The sequence below is a fragment of the Hylobates moloch genome, unplaced genomic scaffold (assembly GCF_009828535.3).
Source record: "Hylobates moloch isolate HMO894 unplaced genomic scaffold, HMol_V3 SCAFFOLD_8, whole genome shotgun sequence".
In the NCBI taxonomy this organism is placed as follows: domain Eukaryota; kingdom Metazoa; phylum Chordata; class Mammalia; order Primates; family Hylobatidae; genus Hylobates; species Hylobates moloch.
Window position 1 is genome coordinate 115191571 of NW_026652283.1, and position 27344 is coordinate 115218914.

The following is a 27344-nucleotide window of genomic DNA, read 5'->3' on the forward strand; positions in this document are numbered from 1 at the left end:
GGTAGAATTCAGCTGTGAATCCATCAGGTCCTGGACTCTTTTTGGTTGGTAAGCTATTGATTATTGCCACAATTTCAGAACCTGTTATTGGTCTATTCAGAGATTCAACTTCTTCCTGGTTTAGTCTTGGGAGGGTGTATTTGTCGAGGAATTTATCCATTTCTTCTAGATTTTCTAGTTTATTTGCATAGAGGTGTTTGTAGTATTCTCTGATGGTAGATTGTATTTCTGTGGGATCGGTGGTGATATCCCCTTTTTCATTTTTTATTGCATCTATTTGATTCTTCTCTCTTTTCTTCTTTATTAGTCTTGCTAGCGGTCCATCAATTTTGTTGATCTTTTCAAAAAACCAGCTCCTGGATTCATTAATTTTTTGAAGGGTTTTTTGTGTCTCTATTTCCTTCAGTTCTGCTCTGATTTTAGTTATTTCTTGCCTTCTGCTAGCTTTTGAATGTGTTTGCTCTTGCTTTTCTAGTTCTTTTAATTGTGATGTGAGGGTGTCAATTTTGGATCTTTCCTGCTTTCTCTTGTGGGCATTTAGTGCTATAAATTTCCCTCTACACACTGCTTTGAATGTGTCCCAGAGATTCTGGTATGTTGTGTCTTTGTTCTCGTTGGTTTCAAAGAACATCTTTATTTCTGCCTTCATTTCATTATGTACCCAATAGTCATTCAGGAGCAGGTTGTTCTGTTTCCATGTAGTTGAGCGGTTTTGAGTGAGTTTCTTAATCCTGAGTTCTAGTTTGATTGCACTGTGGTCTGAGAGACAGTTTGTTATAATTTCTGTTCTTTTACATTTGCTGAGGAGAGCTTTACTTCCAACTATGTGGTCAATTTTGGAATAGGTGTGGTGTGGTGCTGAAAAAAATGTATATTCTGTTGACTTGGGGTGGAGAGTTCTGTAGATGTCGATTAGGTCCACTTTATGTAGAGCTGAGTTCAATTCCTGGATATCCTTGTTAACTTCTGTCTCGTTGATCTGTCTAATGCTGACAGTGGGGTGTTAAAATCTCCCATTATTATTGTGTGGGAGTTTAAGTCCCTTTGTAGGTCACTGAGGACTTGCTTTATGAATCTGGGTGCTCCTGTGTTGGGTGCATATATATTTAGGATAGTTAGCTCTTCTTGTTGAATTGATCCCTTTACCATTATGTAATGGCCTTGTTTGTCTCTTTTGATCTTTGTTGGTTTAAAGTCTATTTTATCAGAGACTAGGATTGCAACCCCTGCCTTTTTTTGTTTTCCAGTTGCTTGATAGATCTTCCTCCATCCCTTTATTTTGAGTCTATGTGTGTCTCTGCACATGAGATGGGTTTCCTGAATACAGCACACTGATGGGTCCTGACTCCTTATCCAGTTTGCCAGTCTGTGTCTTTTGATTGGAGCATTTAGCCCATTTACATTTAACGTTAATATTGTTATGTGTGAATATGATCCTGTCATTATGATGTTAGTTGGTTATTTTGCTCGTTAGTTGCTATAGTTTTTTCCTAGCCTCGATGGTCTTTACAATTTGGCAAGTTTTTGCAGTGGCTGGTACCGGTTGTTCCTTTCCATGTTTAGTGCTTCCTTCAGGAGCTCTTTTAGGGCAGGCCTGGTGGTGACAAAATCACTCAGCGTTTGCTTGTCTGTAAAGTATTTTATTTCTCCTTCACTTATGAAGCTTAGTTTGGCGGGATAGGAAATTCTGGGTTGAAAATTCTTTTCTTTAAGAATGTTGAATATCGGCCCCCACTCTCTTCTGGCTTGTAGAGTTTCTGCTGAGAGATCAGCTGTTAGTCTGATGGGCTTCCCTTTGTGGGTAACCCGACCTTTCTCTCTGGCTGCCCTTAACATTTTTTCCTTCATTTCAACTTTGGTGAATCTGACAATTATGTGTCTTGGAGTTGCCCTTCTCGAGGAGTATCTTTGTGGCGTTCTCTGTATTTCCTGAATCTGAATGCTGGCCTGCCTTGCTAGATTGGGGAAGTTCTCCTGGATAATATCTTGCAGAGTGTTTTCCAACTTGGTTCCATTCTCCCCATCATTTTCAGGTACACCAATCAGACGTAGGTTTGGTCTTTTCACATAGTCCCAAATTTCTTGGAGGCTTTGTTCATTTCTTTTTATTCTTTTTTCTCTAAACTTCCCTTCTCTCTTCACTTCATTCATTTCATCTTCCATCAGCGATACCCTTTCTTCCAGTTGATTGCATCTGCTACTGAGGCTTCTGCAATCTTCACGTAGTTCTTGAAACTTGGCTTTCAGCTCCATCAGCTCCTTTAAGCCCTTCTCTCCATTGGTTATTCTAGTTATCCATCCTTCTAATTTTTTTTCAAAGTTTTTAACTTCTTTGCTATTGTTTTGAATTTCCTCTCGTAGCTCGGAGTAGTTTGATCGTCTGAAGCCTTCTTCTCTCAACTCATCAAAGTCATCCTCCATCCAGCTTTGTTCTGTTGCTGGTGAGGAACTGCGTTCCTTTGGAGGAGGAGAGGTGCTCTGTTTTTTAGAGTTTCCAGTTTTTCTGCTCTGTTTTTTCCCCATCTTTGTGGTTTTATCTACTTTTTGTCTTTGATGATGGTGATGTACAGATGGGTTTTTGGTGTTGATGTCCTTTCTGTTTGTTAGTTCTCCTTCTACCAGACAGGACCCTCAGCTGCAGGTCTGTTGGAGTTTACTAGAGGTCCACTCCAGACCCTGTTTGGCTGGGTGTCAGCAGCGGTGGCTGCAGAACAGTGGATTTTCGTGAGACCACAAATTCAGCTGTCTGATAGTTCCTCTGAAAGTTTTGTCTCAGAGGAGTACCCGGTTGAATGAGGTGTCAGTCTGACCCTACTGGGGGGGTGCCTCCCAGTTAGGCTGCTCAGGGATGAGGGACCCACTTTAGGAGGCAGTCTGTCCGTTCTCAGATCTCCAGCTGCGTGCTGGGAGAACCACTACTCTCTTCAAAGCTGTCAGTCAGACAGGGACATTTAAGTCTGTGGAGGTTCTTGCTTAGTTTTTGTTTGTCTGTGCCCTGCCCCCAGAGGTGGAGCCTACAGAGGCAGGCAGGCCTCCTTGAGCTGTGGTGGGCTCCACCCAGTTCGAGCTTCCTGGCTGCTTTGTTTACCTAAGCAAGCCTGGGCAATGGCGGGCGCCCCTCCCCCAGCCTCGCTGCCGCCTTGCAGCTTGATCTCAGACTGCTGTGCTAGCAATCAGCGAGACTCCGTGGGCATAGGACCCTCCGAGCCAGGTGCGGGACACAATCTCCTAGTGTGCCGTTTTCCAGGCCCATTGGAAAAGCGCAGTATTAGGATGGGACTGACCCGATATTCCAGGTGCCGTCTGTTTCCCTTTTCTTTGACTAGGAAAGGGAACTCCCTGACCCCTTGCACTTCCCGAGTGAGGCAGTGCCTCGCCCTGCTTCGGCTCGCACACAGTGCGCTTCACCGACTGTCCTGCACCCGCTGTTAGGCACTCCCTAGTGAGATGAAACCAGTACCTCAAGCAGAAATGCAGAAATCACCCGTCTCCTGTGTCACTGGGGCTGGGAGCTGGAGACCGGAGCTGTTCCTATTTGGCCATCTTGGCTCCACCGAGTTTTACAGTTCTTAAAAGCGGCGCGTCTGGAGTTTGTTCCTTCTGATGTTCGGATGGGTTCGGAGTTTCTTCCTTCTGATGGGTTCGTGATCTCGCTGGCTCAGGAGTGAAGCTGCAGACCTAGGTACTGAGTGTTACAGCTCTTAAGGCGGCGCGTCTGGAGTTGTTCGTTCCTCCCGGTGGGCTCGTGGTCTCGCTGGCTTCAGGAGTGAAGCTGCAGACCTTCGCGGTGAGTGTTACAGCTCATAAAGGCAGTTTAGACCCAAAAAGTGAGCAGTAGCAAGATTTATTGCAAAGAGCAAAAGAACACATTGTGGAAGAAGACCCCAATGGGTTGCCACTGCTGGCTCAGGCAGCCTGCTTTTAATCTCTTATCTGGCCCCACCCACATCCTGCTGACTGGTCCATTTTACAGGGAGCTGATTGGTGTGTTTTGACAAGGTGCTGATTGGTCCGTTTTGACAGGGTGCTGATGGTGCGTTTACAATCCCTGAGCTAGACACAAAAGTTCTCCATGTCCCCACTAGATTAGCTAGATACAGTGTGTCCATTGGTGTATTTACAAATCTTGAGCTAGATACAGAGTGCCGATTGGTGCATTCACAATCCTGTAGCTAGACAAAGATTCTCCGAGTCCCCACTAGACTCAGGAGCTCAGCTGGCTTCAGCCAGTGGATCCCGCACCTGGGCCGCAGGTGGAGCGGCCCACCAGTCCCGCGCCTCGCGCTCGCACTCCTCAGCCCTTGGGCGATCGATGGGACCGGGCGCTGTGGAGCAGGGGACGGCGCTACTTGGAGAGGCTTGGGCGGCACAGGAGCCCATGGGGAGAGGGGAAGCTCAGGTATGGCGGGCTGCAGGTCCCGAGTCCTGCCCCGCCGGGAGGCAGCTAAGGCCCGGCGAGAAATTCAGCGCAGCGCCGGTGGACCGGCACTGCTGGGGGACCCGGCGCACCCTCTGCAGCTGCTGGCCCGGGTGCTAAGCCCCTCACTGCCCCGGGGCTGGCGGGGCCAGCCGGCCGCTCCGAGTGTGGGGTCCGCTGAGCCCACGCCCGCCCACCCGGAACTCGCGGTGGCCCGCAAGCAGCACGCACAGCCCCGGTTCCCGCTCGCGCCTCTCCCTCCACATCTCCCCGCAAGCTGAGGGAGGCTGCCAGCATGCTGTCACCTCTCACTATCAGGTAAAACAAAAGAAGAAGGTGGCATCAGTCATTTTCTCTTTTCCTTTTTCACTTTTGATGGAAAGGCAAATTGTACTCATGATATAGGTGTACCTCACCAAGGCCGGTATAAGTAATGATGAGTAAAGCTTTCACTTTTCTTGGGTCCATGGTCTCTTGTACGATCTCTACTGAGATCCACCAGTGGAGAGCAGAGAATCAGGGTCTGGCCTCAGTAGGGGATCTACCCAGAATGGATGGAGAAATCTACCCACACTGGCCCCATCTTATGATGGCCATTCGGCCACTTTTTACTTCCGCCTTGGTGCCATTGAATGCTGTACTACTTCCCATTTCCTGTCTGCCTCTAACTTGTTGTATCAATATTCAGGCTTATCTTTTTTCTCTTTTAAAATCTAAATAATTCAAGATAATAATCAAATTACTAGTCCAACTGCTTTCTCTTTATCTAAATAGTCAGCATATAATAATACTAGGATTAAACACTTATTTTAGTTAGACTTTGTTGGTCTCTGCAAGATCTTCTCTGTTTCATTTGTTTAAAGCAGTCCATTTTAAATTAAAACATATTCATTGTGAATTTGTCCTTTCATCATCTCCACCAGGGAGATAACCCAAAGCAGAACAAATATCCCATAGATTTATTACCCATTTGAAAATTTTACATCAAAATAAATTTGACTACACTACAAATAACTTACATGAATCTGGTAAAATGTAAAGAAGTTTGTCAGAGTGGAAAAAAAATGACTTTCCAATAAAGTATTTTGAAAGTTGTTTGCAAGATTTTTCATAACCATTTGTGTCTTTCACTTTATTATCAGGGTTATGGAAGCCATCCTCTATTATCTTTTTTCTCATTACCTTGTTCTGCTTGGTGTTAGAATACAAGACAATATCCCTTCCCCTTTCTGGATATGTTTTCTTACCGTTGTTTTTCAAATACGTTTTCTTGTTAATCCTTACTGTTTTAAGTAGTGTGGGCTTTCTGCTTGCCCAGTTAAGCTCTCCTGCTGTGTTTCTGGCAAATTTGTTTTTCCTTAAAGATTTTTCCTTCTTCCCCTGCTGTGAACATGCATTAGGACTCACCAATAGGTGTCTCATGCTTGCAATCTTAGTGTAAATGGTGCCTGTGGACTGTCTTTGTTGTTTTATCTCTCCAAGTTGATAACCTCTGAGCAGGCAAAAGGCTTGGGCTCCTTCAAAATTGTATTAATGGCTAAGTGTTTCCATTTTTACCAGCAGAGAAAATCTGAGAATGAAATGACTTCAAAGTTAAAAGCCCAAATTTAAACCTGTGCCTAAATAAATGTCAAAAAAAAAAAGTCATTGCATTTTCATCCAATGAAATACTGGATAACTATTTCCCATATAAAACTGTCTGATTTTGGGATGTATGAGGTATGTAAAGAAAACTAAGAATGACTGAAAAAAAATTCTTTTTTAAATGTCCACTTGTTAAATAGAAGTTGTTTTCGTCTGGGAATATTTCCCTTTTAGTGCCTATTCAGGTTTCTCTTTTCTGTCAGGCTTGGCTAGAATCATCCATTTCCTGTCTCAAGAGGCAGCACATTTGACTCAGTTATCTTTCATCATTCTTGAAATTCAGTTGCTAGGTTGCTTCTTTTCCATGCTGCAAAACCTGACTACAGCATTTTCCATAAACCAAGTAGAAAAAAAAAAATCCACTCCAAATGGCCGTTTTTCTTACATAGCAAATTTTGACTATCATTATGCTGAAATGTGCCTTTGAGCATTATGTATCATAGATAGGGAGAAGTTTAAATTGCCATGGTAAGTAGACTTTACTGTATTGTTTCAATCTCTCTCAACATTAGTGGCTGTTTAGAGACTCATTTTGTTGGAGCAGAAAACAAAACGCCTTTCTGGTATGGAAAGTTCACACCACATAATTTGGACCCTTCAAGCATTATGTTTTAAAAATTCTATTTCAACTGTGTCTTTAAAAGTTAATTCCAATAAAAATACTTCTACAGCACTTAAGTAGGGGATCACTAGCTAAGGGGTAGATGACACATTTTAAAAATGAGTACTTCTACTAGTTAAAATGAGAAGGGCACTTTAACATCCTCCTTTTCTCCTCCGAGATTGCCTTTATATATGTCCATGTAATATGCCTTTGAGCTTTGAGGAAACTAGGACAGAGAGAGGCTAAGTGCCTTTCCCTAAGATGCACAGAAGGCAATAGACAAGCTGGGATCTGAACTCAGTATGTCTAGGACTGCATTTTAAACTATTGTGTTGCGTTCCTTGCCTGAATAAACAACAGATAACTGATATTGTAGTGTTAAATCTAATATGATCAACACCTAATGAACAGTGACACCAACATGATTTACCACTTCTCCTAGAATATTAACACTCCCAGTGAGGAATTGAAGAGGTTTTGGAATCCAGATTAAATTTGTATGGTCAGGGGGATGTTGCATGTTGCTATTTCAGCATGCCAAATGCTAGCTTCATCGTCAGGAATTAAAAGCAATTTCCCAAATTAGCTTGCTATCCAGGACTCACATGTATCTCTTTTATATTCGTATTTCCTATAACAGGGAACACAGGTCTAAGCAGAAATTAGAGGCTCAATTTATATTTTAATTTTAAGGAATCAAATTAGTGAGTGAGAAGAGCAAATAATTTACTGTTCACCTCCAGCGTTTGTTCATGTCTCTCCACATTATATTCAGGGTTTATGTGAGTAATATTATAAAATTGTTAAATGTAATATTTTTAAAAAATTACATCAATTGGCCGGGCGCGGTGGCTCACGCTTGTAATCCCAGCACTTTGGGAGGCTCAGGCGGGCGGATCACGATGTCAGGAGATCGAGACCACGGTGAAACCCCGTCTCTACTAAAAATACAAAAAATTAGCCGGGCGTGGTGGCGGGTGCCTGTAGTCCCAGCCACTCGGAGAGGCTGAGGCAGGAGAATGGCATGAACCCGGAAGGAGGAGCTTGCAGTGAGCCGAGATCGTGCCACTGCACTCCAGCCTGGGCGACAGAGCGAGACTCCGTCTCAAAAAAAAAAAAAATTACATCAATTATATTTTTCAATACACAATTGCATTCTGTTTTTGACTTTATCTTTTATTGACTATTTAGTGATAAAATTTGGACTGAAGATAATTGGTTCTCAATAGCTGGACTTAAATTAACTTTATTACTTCCTCAAGCTTTTGTATAAATCTTGAGAGTTCTTTTTGTCTTCTTGATGAAACTTGGATTTTTAAAAGCTGTGTACCAGATCTCACCTCCAAACTTAGTTCTTACTACCAGTTTTAAATTGTTCAAATCCCTACACTTACAGGGTTATGAAGAAGCAAACCTGTGGCACACACTTAGGTAGGATCATTTATTCATCCTTTCAGACTGTATTTCTCCCTTACAGAAAATAAAACAAGGCATTCCATTGATAGTTTTATTTAGACCCTTAATATAGCCAACAACAACTTAAAGGAATTATCTTAGGCGTTGTACATTTCCTTAACGTCTTTTTTCTTTCTGTCCACTCACGCCTATTAACAGGAGTCATTTATTTTAGCCTTTGCTGTCTATCCAGAAAGAAGCCATATCTCATAATATTCTCTTATGCCCTCCTTCCACTTCCATTTTAGAAAATAAAAATAAAACCTCACTGAAGGAATGGAAAGACTCTTGGGGTAGAAAAGGTGAAGACTATAGTTTTACCTGCACGTATCCTAAATCTCAGACACTGAAATCCACACAGAGCAAGCTTGGGGTAATGAGCCTCTGAGGAAGCACACTGTGGAGGAGGCGACACTCAGTACCACTCGTCCCGGAGCCGGGCTCCTGCAAACTTTAGCCACAGCACAGCTATCTTCAGTTTTTCATAAGCTACTGTGAGTCCTCCATGTCAGTGTAGTAGTGTATAAGATCAAGGAATATTCTCTTTGAATTATTATAATTATTACCTGTCTATATTATTCCTCCTTTGGGTGGCCCAGCTGACTGGGTGATCTGCTGACATTGTCTCTAGTTCCTCTGCTACCACACCTCTAAGATCACGTGACTTCTCTCTTGATCCCAGCTTCGTCACTTCAATTATTGATCTCACATTCATTTTCCTCATTTCTTTTCAGTTTTCTATTATCTTTTGTATACGTTGGTATTGGTCCTGGGTTTAATACTGCAATACAAGACCCCCAGACACTCATCTATAATTCCATTTATTTGATTTTATCTCTCAAAAATTGCCTACACTTGCTGTCTCCACTTTTTAATTTTTAAAATTTTTTATTTATCCCACTCCAATTAGGCCTTCAGATACAAACCTCTTTTATGTCTCTTCTTCATTTTATTCTCATCTCAGGTGTCGCTTGCTCTGAAAGTCTTTCTCTTTCTACCATTTTAAAAGTAGTCCCTGATTATATTACCATGCCCATTATATTTGTAGCATCTGTCACTAATTAACATTATATTGCTTATATAATGTATTTCTTATATTACTGTATTTATCATCTTCAGAGCATGTTACTATTTGATATGCTGTTATTTATTTTTCTATGTGCATATCGTGTTTTCACCAAACTTGTGAGATTCATAATGCATCAATCTTGACCTCTACCTTCCAATAGTTTTCACTCACAAATACTTTATTAAATGAAAACCATCTTCTGCCCGGAGCCTCAACTACTATTCCCAACCCTGAATACTTATATAAAAATACTGAAGTAATGATTCTAGCTAGTTTGGAATTATTAGTAAATTTCCTGGGCCCTAATATTTTGAACTATTTTCCCCTTACGTGAGGCAAGGGACTAAGGTACCAAGTGATCTCTGCTAGCCTTTCTAGTTATTTTTTCTCCCATGCCATCCAGATCAGTAGAAGTCACCAGAATTCTCTAGGGCTAGATTATTAGTGATGAACCATGTTTAGGTGACTCCAAATTAATTCATTCTCTTCTGGTGTCTTTATGCTGTGTTTTTAAATTTGCCAGCAAACTAACCCTGTCTGAAAACCAGATTTTCCACACCTTTGGAGAAAAATGTCCAAAAATTGACATGTAATTCTATTTGATCAGGCATCTTTCATTGAACCTTATAACATCTTGCCAGAAATGTTATTTACATTATTAGATAAAATACTGCACTGGAAAGTGTATTCCTTTGTAGAGAAATTTCAAAGTGCAAATTTAAACCAGCTCTTCCCTGAATTGCAGGAGGATCCAAGTAAATGCATTTAAAGTAATATAAGCAATGTGGATACTCATTTTGATCCAAGAATGCTGAAAACTTCCTTAGTATTAGCTAAGAAACATTAGACTTTAGAAGTCATTTGATTCTAATGAATGCTTTTTAAACATAAAATGTGATATGAAACAGAATGGCAAAACTAAAATAAAAAGGGTCCTAGTTACCGTAAGTAGCCAAGAAAACCAAGATAATTGTAACAAACAGATTTTGAGGGCATTGAATTAACATCACAAGGGAGGTACAGCAATATTATGAAGCCAGAGAAACATCTTGGTACTATGATACTGTCTCTCAGAAAATTGTGATTAACTCTCTGAAATCCACTTAACTGTTCTGAGAAAATCAGTACCTCTGCAATTGCAGCATTGTTTCGTTGATTCCATTAGAATGACAACAGGCAGTTAGTAAAAAATTCTTTTATTTATAGAAGTTTCATAATGCCAAAGAAAGCAATAAATTTCAGAATATATTTAATGCTTAAAAATGGCTATATTAAACATTCAAGGCTAAAGTTGTAAAGTTTCAAATGTAGGATAGTTTGCGTAATCACTTAGAATTATGTTTTTATTATTCTGCTAGTACTACTATTGCACTAAAACAGCCACTGAAAGCTTTTGTGATCTTGAAAAACACTCAGATTTAACAGAGAAAAGAGGAACTTTTAAAAGAAAAGTCTAACCTTGTCTTACTGCAGCGTAGATGCTCTAAAGCATTTTGTGGTGGAGACAGTTTATAAAATAATAATGTTACACTGAGCTTTATTAAAGAAAATGATATTGAATTTCTTGATGAGATAAACATAGCTTTAATTCTGTAACTTTTTTTGTTTTTTTTTCACAACTTTTCTTTTAGCCTCTTGTTATCTCATTTGCTTGTCAAAATTGTTAGTAGCATTTGCTATAGTTACCAAATCTCTGTTGCGTTACCAAAAAAAATTTCAATCTTATTGCTGAAAGACAATTTTCTTTGTAGTTGTGTATGTTTTATTTCAGAGATTTAGTAAGTTTTCATTTCTAACGCACATTAATTTCACCTTCATATTGAAATATAATTTGTAGAAATAGAACATTCTAGAAAATAAGTTTGCTTTAATATGAGATAAAGGGGATTCGATGATCTGAAGAGTCATAGCACTTAACTTGGAATTTTCAGAGACCAACTCTACAAGGGGAAGGTCTCCTACTTGCCAGTGAGGAACATTCAGTCTCCTGGTTTCTCCTATGCTCCTCCTACATCGGCATTCTTCCCCCTCTCCCGTCCTCCTTGTTCTTCCCATTAAATGTGATCATCCCCAGAGCTCCTTTAATCCTCTTCATTTTTAAAATTCTGCTTTTTACAAATATATATATATATAGCTCTTTTGTAATATACAATAAATTATTGTTAACTATAGTTTCCCTACTGTTCTGCTGAAATACTAGAACTGATCCCTTCTATTGAACTGTATTTTGTACACCTTAACCAAATTCTCTTCATCCTATTCTCTTTTTATGTTTTCTCTACTATATTATCAAAACCACTGTCACAACCATGAAATTCCTCCCAAATTCCTCAGGCAAAGTCAGTTCCTTGGCAACTTATCATCTGTTACAACAGTTATGTTACATAACATAATGGGTTTCACATCTACACCAAATCAGAGTTTAATTAAGGAATAAAGCTTTATGGTCAGTTTTAAGGAAATTGTAAATGTTAACTTAAATAATAATGATAATAAATAGGATTATTTACATTCTGAGAGAACTTGCTATGAATCATCTACTGTTATCAGCATTTCCAATTCATTTAAAATTATGATATTTTAATAGCTTATCCAACTATTTTTATTGTATGAATCATAGCATGCCTCATGTTAAAAAATTGTAAAAAAATGGAAACATAAGATTTAACAGTACATTAATGTAGTTTGAAATTACAGTAGTTTTGAAATTAAAACAAAAAGAGGAAAACCCAAATAATTTTTATAAAAATTTCTCAACATTGAATTTGTAGGTTGCTTTGGTAAGTACGGTCATTTTCACAATATGGATTCTACCCATCCATGAGCATGGGATGTGTTTCCATTTTTTTGTGTCATCTATGATTTCTTTCAGTAGTGTTTTGTAGTTTTTCTTGTAAAGGTCTTTCACCTCCTTGGTTAGGTATATTTCTAAGTATTTTATTTTATTTTTTGCAGCTATAGTAAAAGGGGTCGAGTTCTTGATTTGATTCTCAGCTTGGTCACTGTCAGTGTATAGCAGAACTACTGATTTGTGTACATTAATTTTGTATCCTGAAACTGCTGAATTCATTCCTCAGTTCTAGGAGCTTTTTAGAGGGGTCTTTACGGTTTTCTAGGTATACAATCATATCATCAGCAAACAGTGAAAGTTTGACTTTCTCTTTACCAATTTGGATGTCCTTTATTTCTTTTTCTTGTCTGATTGCTCTGGCTAGGACTTCCAGTACTCTGTTGAAGAGGAATAGTGAGAGTGGGCATTCTTGTCTTGTTCCAGTTCTGAGAGGGAATGCTTTCAACTTTTCTCTATTCACTGTTATGTTGACTGAGGGTTTGTCATAGATGGCTTTTATTACATTGAGGTATGTCCCTTCTGTGCTAGTTTTGTTGAGGGTTTTAATCATAAAGGGATGCTAATATTGTCAAATGTGTTTTCTGCCTCTATTGGGATGATTATGTGATTTTTGTTTTTGATTATCTTTATGTGGTGTATCACATTCTTTATTGACTTGCATATCACTGCATTCCTGGTATGAAACCCACTTGGTCATGGTGAATTATCTTTTTGATATACTATTAGATTTGGTTAGCGAGTATTTTTTTAAGGATTTTAACATTTATCAAGAATATTGGTCTGTAGTTTCTTGCTGTCATTGTTATGTCCTTTCCTGGTTTTGGCATTAGGGTGATACTGGCTTAATATAATTATTTATGGAAGATTTTCTCTCTCTCTCTCTCTCTCTCTGAGAGTGAGTCTCATTCTGTCACCCAGGCTGGAGTGCAGTGGCATGATCTCTGCTCACTGAAACCTCTGCCTTCCAGATTCAAGCAATTCTTCTGCCTTAGCCTCCCAAGTAGCTGAGATTATAGGCACCCACCACCACACCCAACTAATTTTTGTATTTTTGGTAGAGATGGGATTTTACCACGTTGGCCAGGCTGATCTCGAACTCCTGACCTCAAGTGATCCACCTGCCTTGGCTTCCGAAAGTACCAGGATTACAGGTGTGAGCCACTGTGCCTAGCTCCCTCTTACTGTATCTTTTGGAATAGTGTCAACAGGATTGATACCAATTCTTCTTTGACTATGTGGTAGAATTCAGCTGTGAATCCAGCTGGTCTTGGACTCTTTTTGTTGGTAATTTTTTATTACGGTTTCAATCTTCCTGCTTGTTATTGGTCTGTTCAGGGTTTCTAATTCTTCCTGAATTAAACTAGGAGGGTTGTATCTTTTTGGTAATTGATCCATGTCCTCTAGGTTTTATAGTCTATGCACTTAAAGTGTTCATAGTAGCCTTAAATGATCTTTTGTATTTCTGTGGTGTCGGGTGTATTAGCTCCCATTTCATTTCTAATTGTGCTTATTTGGAGCTTTGCTATTCTTTTCTTGGTTAATCTTGCCAATGGCTTATCAATTTTATTTATCTTTTCAAAGAACCAGCTTTGTGTTTCATTTATCTTTTGTATTTTTGTTTGTTTCAATTTCATTTACTTCTGCTCTGATCTTGGTTATTTTCTTTCTTCTGCTGGGTTTGGGTTTGGTTTTTCTTGTTTCTCTAGTTCCATGAGGTGTAACCTTAGATTCTCTATTTGTGTTCAACAAAGCAAACAGAAACACGAAGCAGGGAAAGGACACCCTATTCAACAAATGGTGTAGGGATAATTGGCAAGCCATGTGTAGGTTAATTAAACTAGATCCTCATCTCCCACCTTATACAAAAATCAACTCAAGTTGGATCAAGGACTTAAATCTAAGACCCGAAATTACGAAAATTCTAGAAGATAACATCAGAAAATCCCTTCCAGACATTGACTTAAGCAAGGATTTCATGAGGAAGAGCCCAAAAGCAAATGCAATAAAAACAAAGATAAATAGCTGGGACTTAAACTGAAGAGCTTTTGCATGACAAAAGGAACACTCAGGAAGGTAAACAGACAACCCACAGAGTGGGAGAAAATCTTCGCAATCTATACATCCAACAAAAGACTATTATCCAGAATCTACAAGGAACTCAAACAAAGTAGCAAGAAAAATAAATCCCATCAAAAAGTGGGCTAAGGACATAAATAGACAATTCTCAAAAAAAAAGATATACAAATGACCAACAAACACATGAAAAAATGCTCAACATCACTAATGATCATGGAAATGCAAATGAAAACCACGATGCAATACTACCTTACTACCTCAAAAATGGCCATAATCAAAAAATCAAAAATAATAGGCATTGATGTAGATGCGGTGAAAAGGGAATACTTCTACGCCACTGGTAGGAATGTAAACTAGTACAACCATTATGGAAAACAGTGGGGAGATTCCTTAAATAATTAAAAGTAGAACTACCATTTGATCTAGCAATCCCACTACTGGGTACCTACCCAGAGGAAAAGAAGTCATTATACAAAAAAGACACTTCACTTTCATGTTTATAGCAGCACAATTCACAATTACAAAAATATGGAACCAGCCCAAATTTCCATCTTTCGATAAGCTGTGGTATATATATGTGCAGTGGAATACTACTCAGCCATAAAAAGGAATGAATTAATGGCATTCGCAGCAACCTGGATGGGATTGGAGACTATTATTCTAAGTGAAGTAGAAGTAACTTAGGAATGGAAAACCAAACATTCCATGTTCTCACTCATAAGTGGGAGCTAAGCTGTGAGGACGCAAAAGAATAAGAATGGTACAATGGACTTGGGGCACTCGGGGGAAGTGGTGAGAAGTGAGTGAAGGAGAAAAGGCTACAAATTGGTTCAGTATATACTGCTTAGGTGATGGATGCATAAAAATCTCACAAATCACCACTAAAGAACTTACTCTTATAACCAAATATCACCTGTTTCCCAAAAACCTATGGAAAAAAAAATTCTCAACATTTTATCTACAGTAGGATTTAGTCAATGAATATTATAATGATAATTTTATAGTACATATGCTTTATATTACTTAACATACAATTTAATTACTTATTAATACTAATTTTATTTGTGTATAATTTATTCAGAAGTATTTCTGTTAGATTAGTCATCTAATAAATATAAAAGCAATCAGAAAAAACTAAAGAAATAATAACGAACAATTATTGTCTTATAGAAAATTATATTTTATGAAAATCAGTTAACATCCTTCTGGTAATAAATATGTTATTCTGAAAATTGTACACTTAAGACATATTCAGTGCTTATTCATATTGTTTGACTCTTCTTATCCATATTTCTAAGTTGTGTAAGACAGTAAAAAATGCATTTGCTTATTGAAAGAATTCTAGAACCTGAATTTATGCATTATCAAAGAATATCATCTTCACTTTTTCAGAACTGACTTCTAATTTCATTACATTATGAAATAGTATGCTATAATATATAGTGTTCTTAGAGTTAAATGTTTTTTTCTGATTACTCATTGAAACACAACTAAAATAACCAACATAATTCTGAATAAAACTTAATTTGATAGCTATCGTTTACATAAATCCACACAAATGTGAATTTTCTTTCCCCAGGTTCTTGCAAATACACTAATATTTTTACTGAAGCATATGTACTGAACCATTTGTATCCTGCATTTTTAGAGAAAGGTACGGAAAATCCTTGTGATACAGTCAGTCTCTCTCTACTGCAAAGAACGGGTAAAGCATAGTCTAAGAGTAGCTTGGTGCATTCATCCATTCTTGCTCTGGTATAAAAAAAACCGGAGATGGGGTAATTGACAAAGAAAAGAAGTTTAATTGTCTCCTAGTATACAGGCTGTACAGGAAGCATAGCGGCTTTTGCTTCTGGGGAAGCCTCAGGAAACTTACAGTCATGGCGGAAGGCAAAGGGGAAACAGACATGTCTTACATGGCAGGAGCAGGTCCGAGAGAGTGGGGAAGTGTCACCCACTTAAAAAACCAAGTCCTATGAGAACTCTATTACCAGAACAGCACCAAAGGGGAAAATTCACTGCCATGATCTCATCACCTTTCACCAGGCGCCACCTCCAGCATTGGAGAGTACAATTCAACATGAGATTTGGGTGGGAATACAGATCCAAACTATACCACTTGGATATGAGTAGATTTCTTTGGTTACCGGTAACTGGAGGTAGACCTTAGCATCCGAAGAGAAAAAACTTATTGTTGAAATGGGACACATCTGACTGGAAATAATATATATAGTGGATATAACAATGAATTACCCATCTCTAAAAAACTATATTGAAAATGATTTGAAGATTTCCATAACATTTTAATTACACAACAGTAGTTATTTGAATGCTCACTGCCAATTATTTTAAGGTACATTTTGTCTTTTGTTTCAAAAAAATCATGGGTTTATTTTTTTTAATGCTTCTTTTTTTTCCTTCTTTCTCTTTCTTTCTTTTTTCTTTTTCAGATGACACGAGAACAATACATACTAGCAACCCAACAGAATAACCTGCCAAGGACTGAGAATGCACAGCTTTACCCAGTGGGAATTTATGGATGGCGAAAGAGGTGCTTATACTTCTTTGTCCTTCTGCTGTTGGTTACCATGATAGTTAACTTAGCCATGACAATATGGATATTGAAAGTTATGAATTTCACTGTGGTAAGTACCACTATGATTTTACATCTTCTTGCTCTTGGTTGAAAGACGATCTATCTCTGTTACTTTAATTTTTTAATCAAAAGTTATTCATTATCAATATTTACAAGTGTGTGTTTTTAAATCCCAAAGACAATAATATTTTAAGACTATATTCAGTAGGTTCAGTCCTGACACACGTGTGCTATTACTACCTGCCATTTAAGTGTGGGAAATTTAGATCACGAGACCGCACAGTACATTGATTCATTAGAACGTTTGAAGAACATTTAACCAGTAAGTATCAACTATTACTTACTGTGCCTTAAAATCTAAGAAATTAGCCTGCTTTTAGAAGTGATACTTCACATTAAAATTAATATTAATTTTATAAATCATATGTGCCTTTGAATTACTTCATATAACATATATACCTCTATATATCTCTGTATCTGCTTTCTATGTAACACACTGCATGACTGAATCTAAAAGCCTGGAATTTCTCCTGAAGTACATTGACTAATGCCTATAATTGCCATCAGCTGGTGACCCCATTCTTTCATAGCACATCCCTTGTAAATGGAAGATAAACCAGCAATTAAATCACTCTTTTATAAAAATAACTAATTACAAAATGATTCTATAATGTATTAATGAAGTTTGTTGCAGTTTACTGAATGTTTATAATAAGTTTATGAGCATGACTTACCTGGGAAAATTTTGTGGCTTCAGCAAAGTCCAGTTTAGCTCATTTTATATTTTCTGGCTGATGCCTTCAGTTTCTCTACTCTGCTTTTAAACCATTCTGCCTTTCCCTGGGGACTTCAGATATCTCCACATACAAGCAAGTATCTTTCACTGCTGACCAGACTGCTATTATTCTTTAGAACTCTACATCCTCAGGAGTGAGTCTAAAACTGGGTGTTTAACTTCACTGATATTCCTATACTGCGCTGTTTAAGTTTGTTTGTTTTTTAAACCCCACTGGGTATTGATTTAGCAAGAATCATCTCTTTCTGACTTCACTAACACTTAATTCTAACTTGGAAACAGAATACCAAAAGGGAAAATTACCCTAGCTTCCGTCCATGTTGTAAGGCAGCACAATTACGTGAGCAAGGAGCCTGCGTGGGCAGGTGGCCTTACCTTCCAGAGAGGAAACACTGTCACTGTGCACATCAAGATAAAACAGCATGTGCTCGTGGAGGGAAATGAGCCACAGTTCCAGTATTTTTCCAATAAATTATAATTTTGAAAAGTATTCATCAAATACGAAACTAAAGGCAAAGAAAAGTTGGCCAAGAGTCAATATTTTTGCAGACTTCGAAAATAATAACTGTTGCCTAGACATTGATATGTGTCCCAGGCCGGGGATCAAGGCATGAGGCCACTTGTGGGTGGCTAGAAGTTGAGTTGAAGGCTTGTAGGTACTTTCTCCCTTACGAGATTCTCTGGGAATGCATCTGAATCACTTCTTTGTCTAAGAGTTGCCTCACTTTGCCCTCTCATTTGGGAATATTTTGACACAAATATCAACAACTGTAGCCGTCATGTTTCTGTTCTCAGCTCTGCTCCTACCTTCTCTGACTATTGTCTGGGTGTCCTTCAGTAGTTATTTATCATATGGTAGGAGCAATGTTTATGCTCCTGCACATTCTTTTGTTCTGCTTTAAATAGCAACCAGACTATCAGTTGCAGAAAACACTTTTGGCCCCATTTTTTAACTAAAAATTAATATTATAAAAGAGGTAAAGCGTATTCTCCAAATTTTGAAATTTCAGTAGTATGATTTTCCCTTTCAAAGGCATCTTTCAAAAGCTCGTGAGTGATGGGACTGGCTCTCTCACTTCAGGGAGCGTTGATTCCATCCAATGACTAGACTCCAGGAATTTTCAGGTTCAAGCCTTGTAAGCTTTTCAGGCATATTTAAATTAATTAGGAAAATATACTTAAATGAGTAATTACATGGCTACATGCATCAGACTCCCAATACTTTGCCCCATGCTGACACCAAGTCTGGATAAGCCAACCCTGGGAAATCATTGACACTGTCACCTGTGTCCTCAGGATCCTCATGGGCCTCAGGGTTCCTGTCACCCATGGAGCTATTTAATTTGAACCTCAGCTGGCCAGAATGTAAATTATAAGGCAACATGGTCCTGGGAATAATTAAAAGGGGTTGTTTACATAGGAGTGTTAGTATTTATTTATTTTTTTTACATTTTCCTTTGAGGCATATCGTTTGAAAAATTATGTTTTGACCTTTTTATAATCAGAAGGAAAACTGTCCTTCCTTCAGCCAGAAAAATTATTTTCATGTAGCTGAAGTAAAATGCACGGATGAAGATTTCAGAAATGTATCACACTGTACGGTAACACACTGTTTGTAAGGTAACACACTTTCTAGCTCAATGTAGTCATTCGTAGCTGTTCAGAAATAATTCAGAATTCTTTATATAGTCGCAGACTTTAGCAATCCTGAATACTGGAGATTATGTTGTATATACTTGAAGGGTGTGAAATAATTTATAATCGTCTTCCATCAGAGCAGTAAAATAAAACCAATTTTGTGTTTTTACTAGTGCATTATGTTCGTTTTCATATCTACAGAGAATACCAAAGACTAGTTGCCATACTATAGTAAGAAGTAGAAAATCATGTGTCAGTTGTTTGGGGAGTACTATTGATCTGCACAAAATGTATTTCACTTTTATTATAACTATTACCATCCAACACAGGGAAATCTGTGGCTGTTAACATCTCATTTGAGCAAACTGGGCATGTTATTTTTTTCAAAATATTGTATTTTTAGCATAGCAAGGATAGCTGCCAACATGTTTTATGCTGTTTGTTGAAGTCCATCATTATGACCGATATTGTGCATGATGTGTATGATTGATATGCCCTTGTATTTTTGGAAATACTTTGTGTTTTTCATTTTGTAGAAAATAAAATTATTCTACTTATTGAGATACCCAGTTGTAGAAAACCAAAAAAAAAAAAAAGGAAATGACTTTGTACTACAAGATGAAAGACTTAGGATAGAAATAAATAATTTCCTGGCTATGAGAGCAGATACATACATATATACATATATATATATGAAATAGTTGAAGAGGGAAATTTTGAATCATCAGTTTGTTGAGGTCGGTACAACCCATTTCCATGTTATCAATTGCTATTTGGTTGATTACTATAACATCTTTGTGGTTTAGTTAATAGACTAGTCTAGCAGGTCTCTCAAATCTAGGCATTCTACTGAGGCAGTATTCTTTTCTAGCCTCGACACTCATTCTAAGTAAATTAGTTCTATATTTGAGAATTGAAGATTGTTACAATAATAAAGTACTGATTTTAAGAACAAAAGTACCAACTAAGGTTTGGTGGCCTCTAGCTGATGGATATGCTAACTAGCCAGTGAAAAAAAAAAGAATGAAAATATAAATAATATTTATTAAGTAAATGGGGAGAGCAAATTCATTAATGCTGTGACTTAAAGAGAAGTCAAGAACACCCAGATCTGGGTAATAATTGAATCAATTGATTCATTGAACATATTGGGGAAATAAATCTTGCATGATCAGTGGGATGAAAGTTGGCTGAAAGAAAATCCCAAGAAAAGAATTGAGTATCATCGTCATTTTGGATTGAAAGGGAATTGGGAAATTTTAGAACAACTGTCTGTACATTACAAGAGGTCATTTTACAATATTTTCTCCATTTGGTCACTTGGCATCTGCTTAAACCCTGAAAGGCAACTAATTTTTTATGGCATTATGATGTATGTCCTTCTAAAGGGCCATCTTGAGTTGGGAAGAATTGATGGCAAGGACTACCAGCAATCTCAGGTCTCCTATTGCTGGTTAAGACCTCGTAAGCACAGGAGATGCTCCTCTGATCTATGCAATGGCATTTATTAAGTTGGAAAAAACAGTTTTGGGTTCTGAACACCAAGGTTCATAATTCTCAGCAGATCCTGCATTTAGACCCCACACATAGCAGTAGTACAGCCAGCTGTCATCATTGACACTTTAAACTATTTATTATGAAATATTTCATCTTACAAAAGAAAAAGCAAACTTTACCAGTATCTTGTAACTCTATATAGATAACCACAATCCTGAATACTTTTCCTGCTTTTATTTATATGCCTATTTAATGCATAAATATAAATTTTATATAAAATAATTATTTATATAAATTATATAAAAGAAATGCATAGATATAAATATTTATATGCATGTGTATGTGTATTTGTTTGTATACAATTCAACCATCGTATTGTTTTTATCACATAATATGTATTATCCCTTGTGCAGCTGTAATTCGTTTATTTAATGCTACACATTTCATTGAATGAACAAATCTCATTTATGTATCTCTTCTCCTAAGTTGTTTCCAATGTATTTTTGTTGTTTAATTTGCTATCACAACCAAAGATCTTATGAACATTCTTGTATGTCAGTGTTGGTCATTACATTTGCACAAGTACAAGAGTTTCTCTAGGCTCTGGCGTCTAGAAGGAAGTCTAGGAATCTTAACCTTTAATGCCACCTTTTTTTTCCCCAATGTGATTGTATCAATTGATAACACCACTAGCAACCTGTAAGAGTTTCTTTTGTTGACCTTACCAACTTAACTCTTAACAATTAATTCCCATCTAAACTAACTTGTTACCTCCTAAGCTACAAATCTGATCACCTATCTATCTCATAATCATCTTCCTTATTGACTTGTTTCTTTTCTTATTTATGTGGCCTTTTCTGGCAGATTTATTCTTTTATTTGTCTGTATTCATATATGTCTGTATTCATATATCTCATCCCTGTGACAGGATTTACTATGTTGTATTAGAAATATAATTATATGATTCATCCGAATATGTACCTCTTCTCCTCTATCAACCTCCCCCCATTTCCTTGTCCCTTTGAAGTGTAAATTCCCTAAGGAGCAGAAGCTGTTCTTATTTATCTTGATATCTTGGTTGAGCACATAGTAGGTGATACATTATATTTGCTGACTTTTTTTAAGTTTTAAAAGTGTAGGTTCACTTTCAGTAGAGAGATATTCAAATTTAATGTTTTATTTTTTTCACTTGTTCTCTCAGTAAAGTATTTCAGATACTGATCCGTTCCCATTTTTAGCTGAATGTACTCGTCTCCTATGAACAAAGTGGCATTACTCAAGTCTCTTCACATCTTTCATCTAGGGTGGCTAGCTTCCCCTGATAAGAAGAAATACAGCATAATTTCTCTCCGAATCCGAAAGCACTTTGGTAAGATAGTTTTTCAGTGAAAGTACAGTCCTTTGAAGCTCCAATTACTAGCTCTAACTTAGTCAGTAATAACTACTGTAAAACCTGTCTATTATTTTTTAGACTCACACACACGGACACACACACACACACAAATTTGATTTTTACTTAAAGTAGCTATTTTCTATACTACTCTACGTTAAGGCAAGATACGCTGGTAATTAACAGGCAGCATTGGCCAGCAATTAACTGGTAAATTACTACCAACCACCAGAGCCTGTGTGCTAACACTTCTTTATAACCCCTCTAGGAAAAGTAATCTGGCCTTTAACAGGAAGAGAAAATAACTGTGTTTCAGGACTTCCAGCCTCACCAACTGCAGTAGAGCCTCAGCCTGCCCAGCAAAATCAGACATAATTCCCGCCAAATCCCTCTTCACTTAACAACTGAAGTCAATGGAGTAGAACAATTTCTTGAGAAAATTGTTGACCCAATTTGGTCTCATATGCAGGATATTTTGATTTTTCTGAACTCACTTTGATTTTTAAAAATACACATGCATATCCACAGGCACATACACCAAACAAAATAAGCCCCCACTAATTATAATCTAATTTTCAGTTACTGAATGAAAGCTGAAAAAGGTCAGTAACAGCAGAAATTAGAAAACAGGAGAAACTTAATTTAAATAGCTCGCAGGGATAAAATCAGGGGCGTATGTTTTGTTATGTGCATTTCTCATGGAATTTTGATAGAACATAGACTCCAAATTTTTAAAATTCAGAACCTCATGCTTTTACCTGTAAGCATTCATTTTTCTCAAAAGCCCACGAATAAATCAGGATTTTTTTATATGCAACAACTTAAGAACATAAAATGAATTCATTTTTATATTCATAAATGTTATATAAGCAGGGAATAAAACAGGACCCTGACTTCCCTGCCCGTGGGGTATTTTCTTATACAAAATTAGTGTTGATTGCAAGAATTCGTCAGGTTGCTGGTACTGCTAAAACTGTCTTCAACCAACCTTTCAGCAGTGGTTCAAAGTATGAACCCTGGAGCTAAACCTTTTGGTCCAAGTGCTGGCTTTCCTATTTATTAGCTCTATTACCTAATGCCAGTTATTTAAACTGTTGCTCAGTTTCTTGTTCTGTAGAATGGGTGTGATCTATTTCATCAGGCTGATGTAGAAATCAAAAGAATTAAAATAATAAAAGTGTTCCAGAAGTACCTGACATATACTGACAACTAATTAACAATGTATACTATCAGACTTATCAATATTCGGCCCTTCCATCTTCAAAAAGATCCTATCCACCACGTGAATGAAATCGGCTCTTTCTATTAAGGTTGAGCATCAAACAATCCTAGACACATAAAAAGATCTCAATAAATATGCATTAACAAAAATAAGTGAAGGGGTTTATAATTTTGTCAATACAGATGATATTAACAAGATTGTTAATGCAGATGATAGTAACAAGATTGTTAATACAGATGATATTAACAAGCTTGATGATGTTAACCTGATTGAAGGTTTTGGACATGAGCTTTGGAGACAAATAGCCTGATTCACATTATGGCTCCAAGACTAGCTTCTTAGCAGGGTTACCTTGTGCTAATTACTGAACTTCTCTGGCTTCAGTTCTTCATCTGTAAAATGGTGATAATGATGTTGATCTCATGGAGATATTCGAAGCATTAAGTGAGTGAACGCTTACAAAAGCTCTTTAAAACAGACCTTAAACACTCAATTAGTGCCGGTAAAGTACAAGAACAACTATTATTTCCATGCATTATTAGCTGTGACTAATGAAAATTATTCTATATGGTACATTTTGCCAGGAAAAATGTCTTATGTCATTGATGAAGGCATAAAAAAGATTCTTTACGAAATTCTAATTTAGTGCTGAGATATAGAAAGCGTTTACATAAACTTCTAAGAGGAACAGTTTACCTGTCAGCCTTCATTGTTATTTGATGACCCTAAGCAGATTATGAAAACCTGTATCACCTGTCAGCAACGTTTCTGGCCTGTCTGAATGAGGGAGCTTATTTGTCAGAGAGAGCTAATCTTCTTTTGAAACATCTTGAAAAATGTAATACTTACAAATTGTCTGGATAATAGATTGGAATTTCTGTGTTGATTCTAAATATTCTGAGTTTCTTTAATGAACAGAGTATCAAATTATTACCTGATTAAGATATTATATTGTGAATTATTTTGTAAAATACCCTGAATTATAACGTTCAGGCTATAACCATTTGAATATGAGAGGAAAGTTTAAGATTCCAGAGAGCCCATATTTATTTAGCAGGTGGTTTTTTTTTCAGCAAGGTTACATGGATTATAGACCAGGCTTTATGGAGTTTCACAATAACACTGTAAAGAAAATATCGTATCCCCTTTGGCAGATGAAAAGGCAGAAACTTAGGGAAATTAAATAAACTTCCCAAGGTCACACAGATGAGCAAGATTAAAAGCATGGGCTGTATAGTTTCAGAGATTCCACCACATTTCATTGTATTAATGCTACTAAATTTAAATTTAAATTCTTTTTAAAAATATTCTTCATTAAATGGTTTACTTCCTTTACATGGTATAACTCAGTGCTTTCATATAACACCATTAAATATATAAATACAATATTACTGCTTATTAATTATATTTTGAACTTGGGCAAAAGATATCTTAATACCCTCAAACTTTATTAATTAAATGGAAGAATGTACCTAATCTCTCATGGTTAGTGTGTAATTAGAATGGTTAAAACTGATCTGTAAGTGCCAAGTATGATTACACTTTTGAGGTTAGCAGAATGGGCATAGGTTTAATTTCTGGACAGTACAATGACATTTGTTAATGGCAACTTTATAAAAGAAACAATGATTTTCACAATCCTATTTTATCCCTGTGATTGCAATTTAGTCTTTGCAATGGTAAAACTATATTTCGCTGAGTAGTAACTCATTGCCCATGATAAGAAAGTACTCTGGAGGTGACTTAAGCCCGTAGTTTTTGTCCGCCTTTCTGAGCTGCCATTTCCATTTTCCCAGTTTATTCCTCAGCACACACAGCATGGCACTTGCCCTGGAGATGAGACAGGGCTCCACCTTCTAGGGCGTGACTACAGCTCTGCCTGTGAGCACCAGCAGCAGAGACTGCACTGCCCCTCAGTGTGGTGTGTGTGTGGATTTATTACACGATTGATGAGAGTGAATGATATCATTAATGTTGCAAGACTGCTTCCATTATACCCTTCCGTATGCACCTCCTCGTGATTTTCTGACAAATTGTCCCTCTCAGATGAAATCTTTCATGCTTAGTCTTAGCCCGGCAGTACATTTCGTTTCCTTGACTTTATAAAGAAAAATTCAGTCATTTTTATCCAAGTGCAAACAACTACCAAGTGATAAGTTCTTTTTCCTGAAGTAAACTACAAGAATTGCGACATAAGATAAATCACAAAATCATTCATAGCAAGTGCAAAATGAAGTTCATTAGAGTACTAGAAATGTTGCCAGAGAAAATGAAGGATTATGAAATTAGCTGTTGAATAAAAAAATGCATAAATTACAGACTTGTTAGTTGATAGGTTTGATATATTGTACAATAGCCTAGAGTTGGGGGGGTGGGTGGGAAACTTTAGTTCAGTGCCCTTTTTTATCTATAAGAAGTGACAGAAGTCCAGAAAATTAAAACAATTTGCCCTTGTGGATGGCTAATAGCCAGGACATAGAATAGATTAAACACGTTGAACTTAATGAGATATATGTGTTATCTCCATATATAAACTTATTTTCAAGTAATAGCATATAGTATATCTTAAATAATATGATGCTTTTAGGAGGACATTTAGAAAAAGAATTTTAAGTTTTAAAATGAAATAAAAGTAATAATCTTAAGAATGGTTTATGCTTTTGCTATTTTGTAAAAAAAAAATAGTAAGCATTTGCTTTTCAAAAGTATAATTGAAATATTGTCTTACTGGTTATTTCCAAGCAAAGATAGTATTATCTTAATAAAAATAATCTTATTGGGCAAGAATTTCTATGAATTTATTATTTTGAATAATAATAGCATCACTGTCCTTTTTATTGCCAGTTAGTAAACTCATCCTCAGACCTAATAAGTATTTCTACCATTTATTAAAATTAGATTTAGTTTTCAGTCTGTGTCAGTGTTTATTGGGGGACACGCCCCCAGTATTTCAATGTAGGTTCTTTCTATTTTCCATATGTGTCAGCTGACTGAGAAATAAAGAGAGACAGTACAAAGAGAGGAATTTTACAGCTGGGACACTAGGGGTGACGTCACATATTGGTAGGACTGTGATGCCTGCCTGAGTCTCAGACTAGCGAATTTTTATTAAGGGTTTCAAAAGGGGAGTGGGTGTAGGTACAAAGATCACATGCTTCAAAGGGCAAAAAGCAGAACCACTAATAAGGGTCTGATAAAGATCACCTGCTTCTGAGGGAACAGGACAAAGGGCAAAAGCAGGACCACTGATAAGGGCCCAACAAAGATCACAAGGCAAAGGGCAAAAATAGAACCACTTTGATAAGGGTCTGTGTTCAGCTGTGCATGTATTGTCTTGATAAACATCTTAAACAACAGAAAACAGGGTTTGAGAGCAGGGAACTGGTCTGACCACAAATTTACCAGGGTGGAGTTTTCCCCACCCTAGTAAGCCTGAGGTTTCCGCAGGCGACCAGAGCGTATCTCAGTCCTTATCTCAACTGCACAAGACAGCCATTCCCAGAGCAACCGTTTATAGATCTCCCCTCAGGAACGCATTCCTTTCCCAGGGTATTCATATTAATATTCCTTGCTAGGAAAAAATTTAGCAATATCTCTCCTACTTGCACGTCCGTTTATAGGCTCTCTGCAAGAACAAATATATGGCTCTTTTTGCGTGACCCCGGAAGCAGTCAGACCTTATGGTTGTCTTCCCTTGTTCCGTAAAAATTGCTATTATTGTGTTCTTTTTCAAGGTGCACTCATTCCATATTGTTCACACACACATGTTTTAGACTCAATTTGTACAGTTAACATAATTATCACAGTGGTCCTGAGGTGATGTACATCCTCAGCTTATGAAGATAACAAGATTAAGAGATTAAAGACAGGCGTAAGAAATTATAAAAGTATTATTTGGGAACTTATAAATGTCCATATTAAGATGAAATCTTCAGAATTTATGTTCCTCTGCCACGGCTCCAGCCAGTCCCTCCGTTCAGGGTCCCTGACTTCCCACAAGTGTTTTTTAATATTTCTGGGAAATCACCATTAAAGCCCTCCTGCAAATAATTACTCTGTGCTTGGGGCTCCTTATATCTGCTTATAGTG

General features: G+C 37.3%; 1 protein-coding gene across 3 annotated transcripts in view; it reads left to right on the forward strand.

The window, feature by feature from the left end:
* Positions 1-27344, forward strand: part of SGCZ (sarcoglycan zeta) — a 1129050-nt gene that overhangs the window by 665306 nt on the left and 436400 nt on the right. For all 3 annotated transcript variants that reach the window (XM_032162422.2, XM_032162424.2, XM_032162423.2), the window contains exon 2: positions 16567-16761. In XM_032162422.2, coding sequence (XP_032018313.1) covers positions 16567-16761 — 195 coding nt within the window. The remainder of the gene's footprint in view (positions 1-16566; positions 16762-27344) is intronic.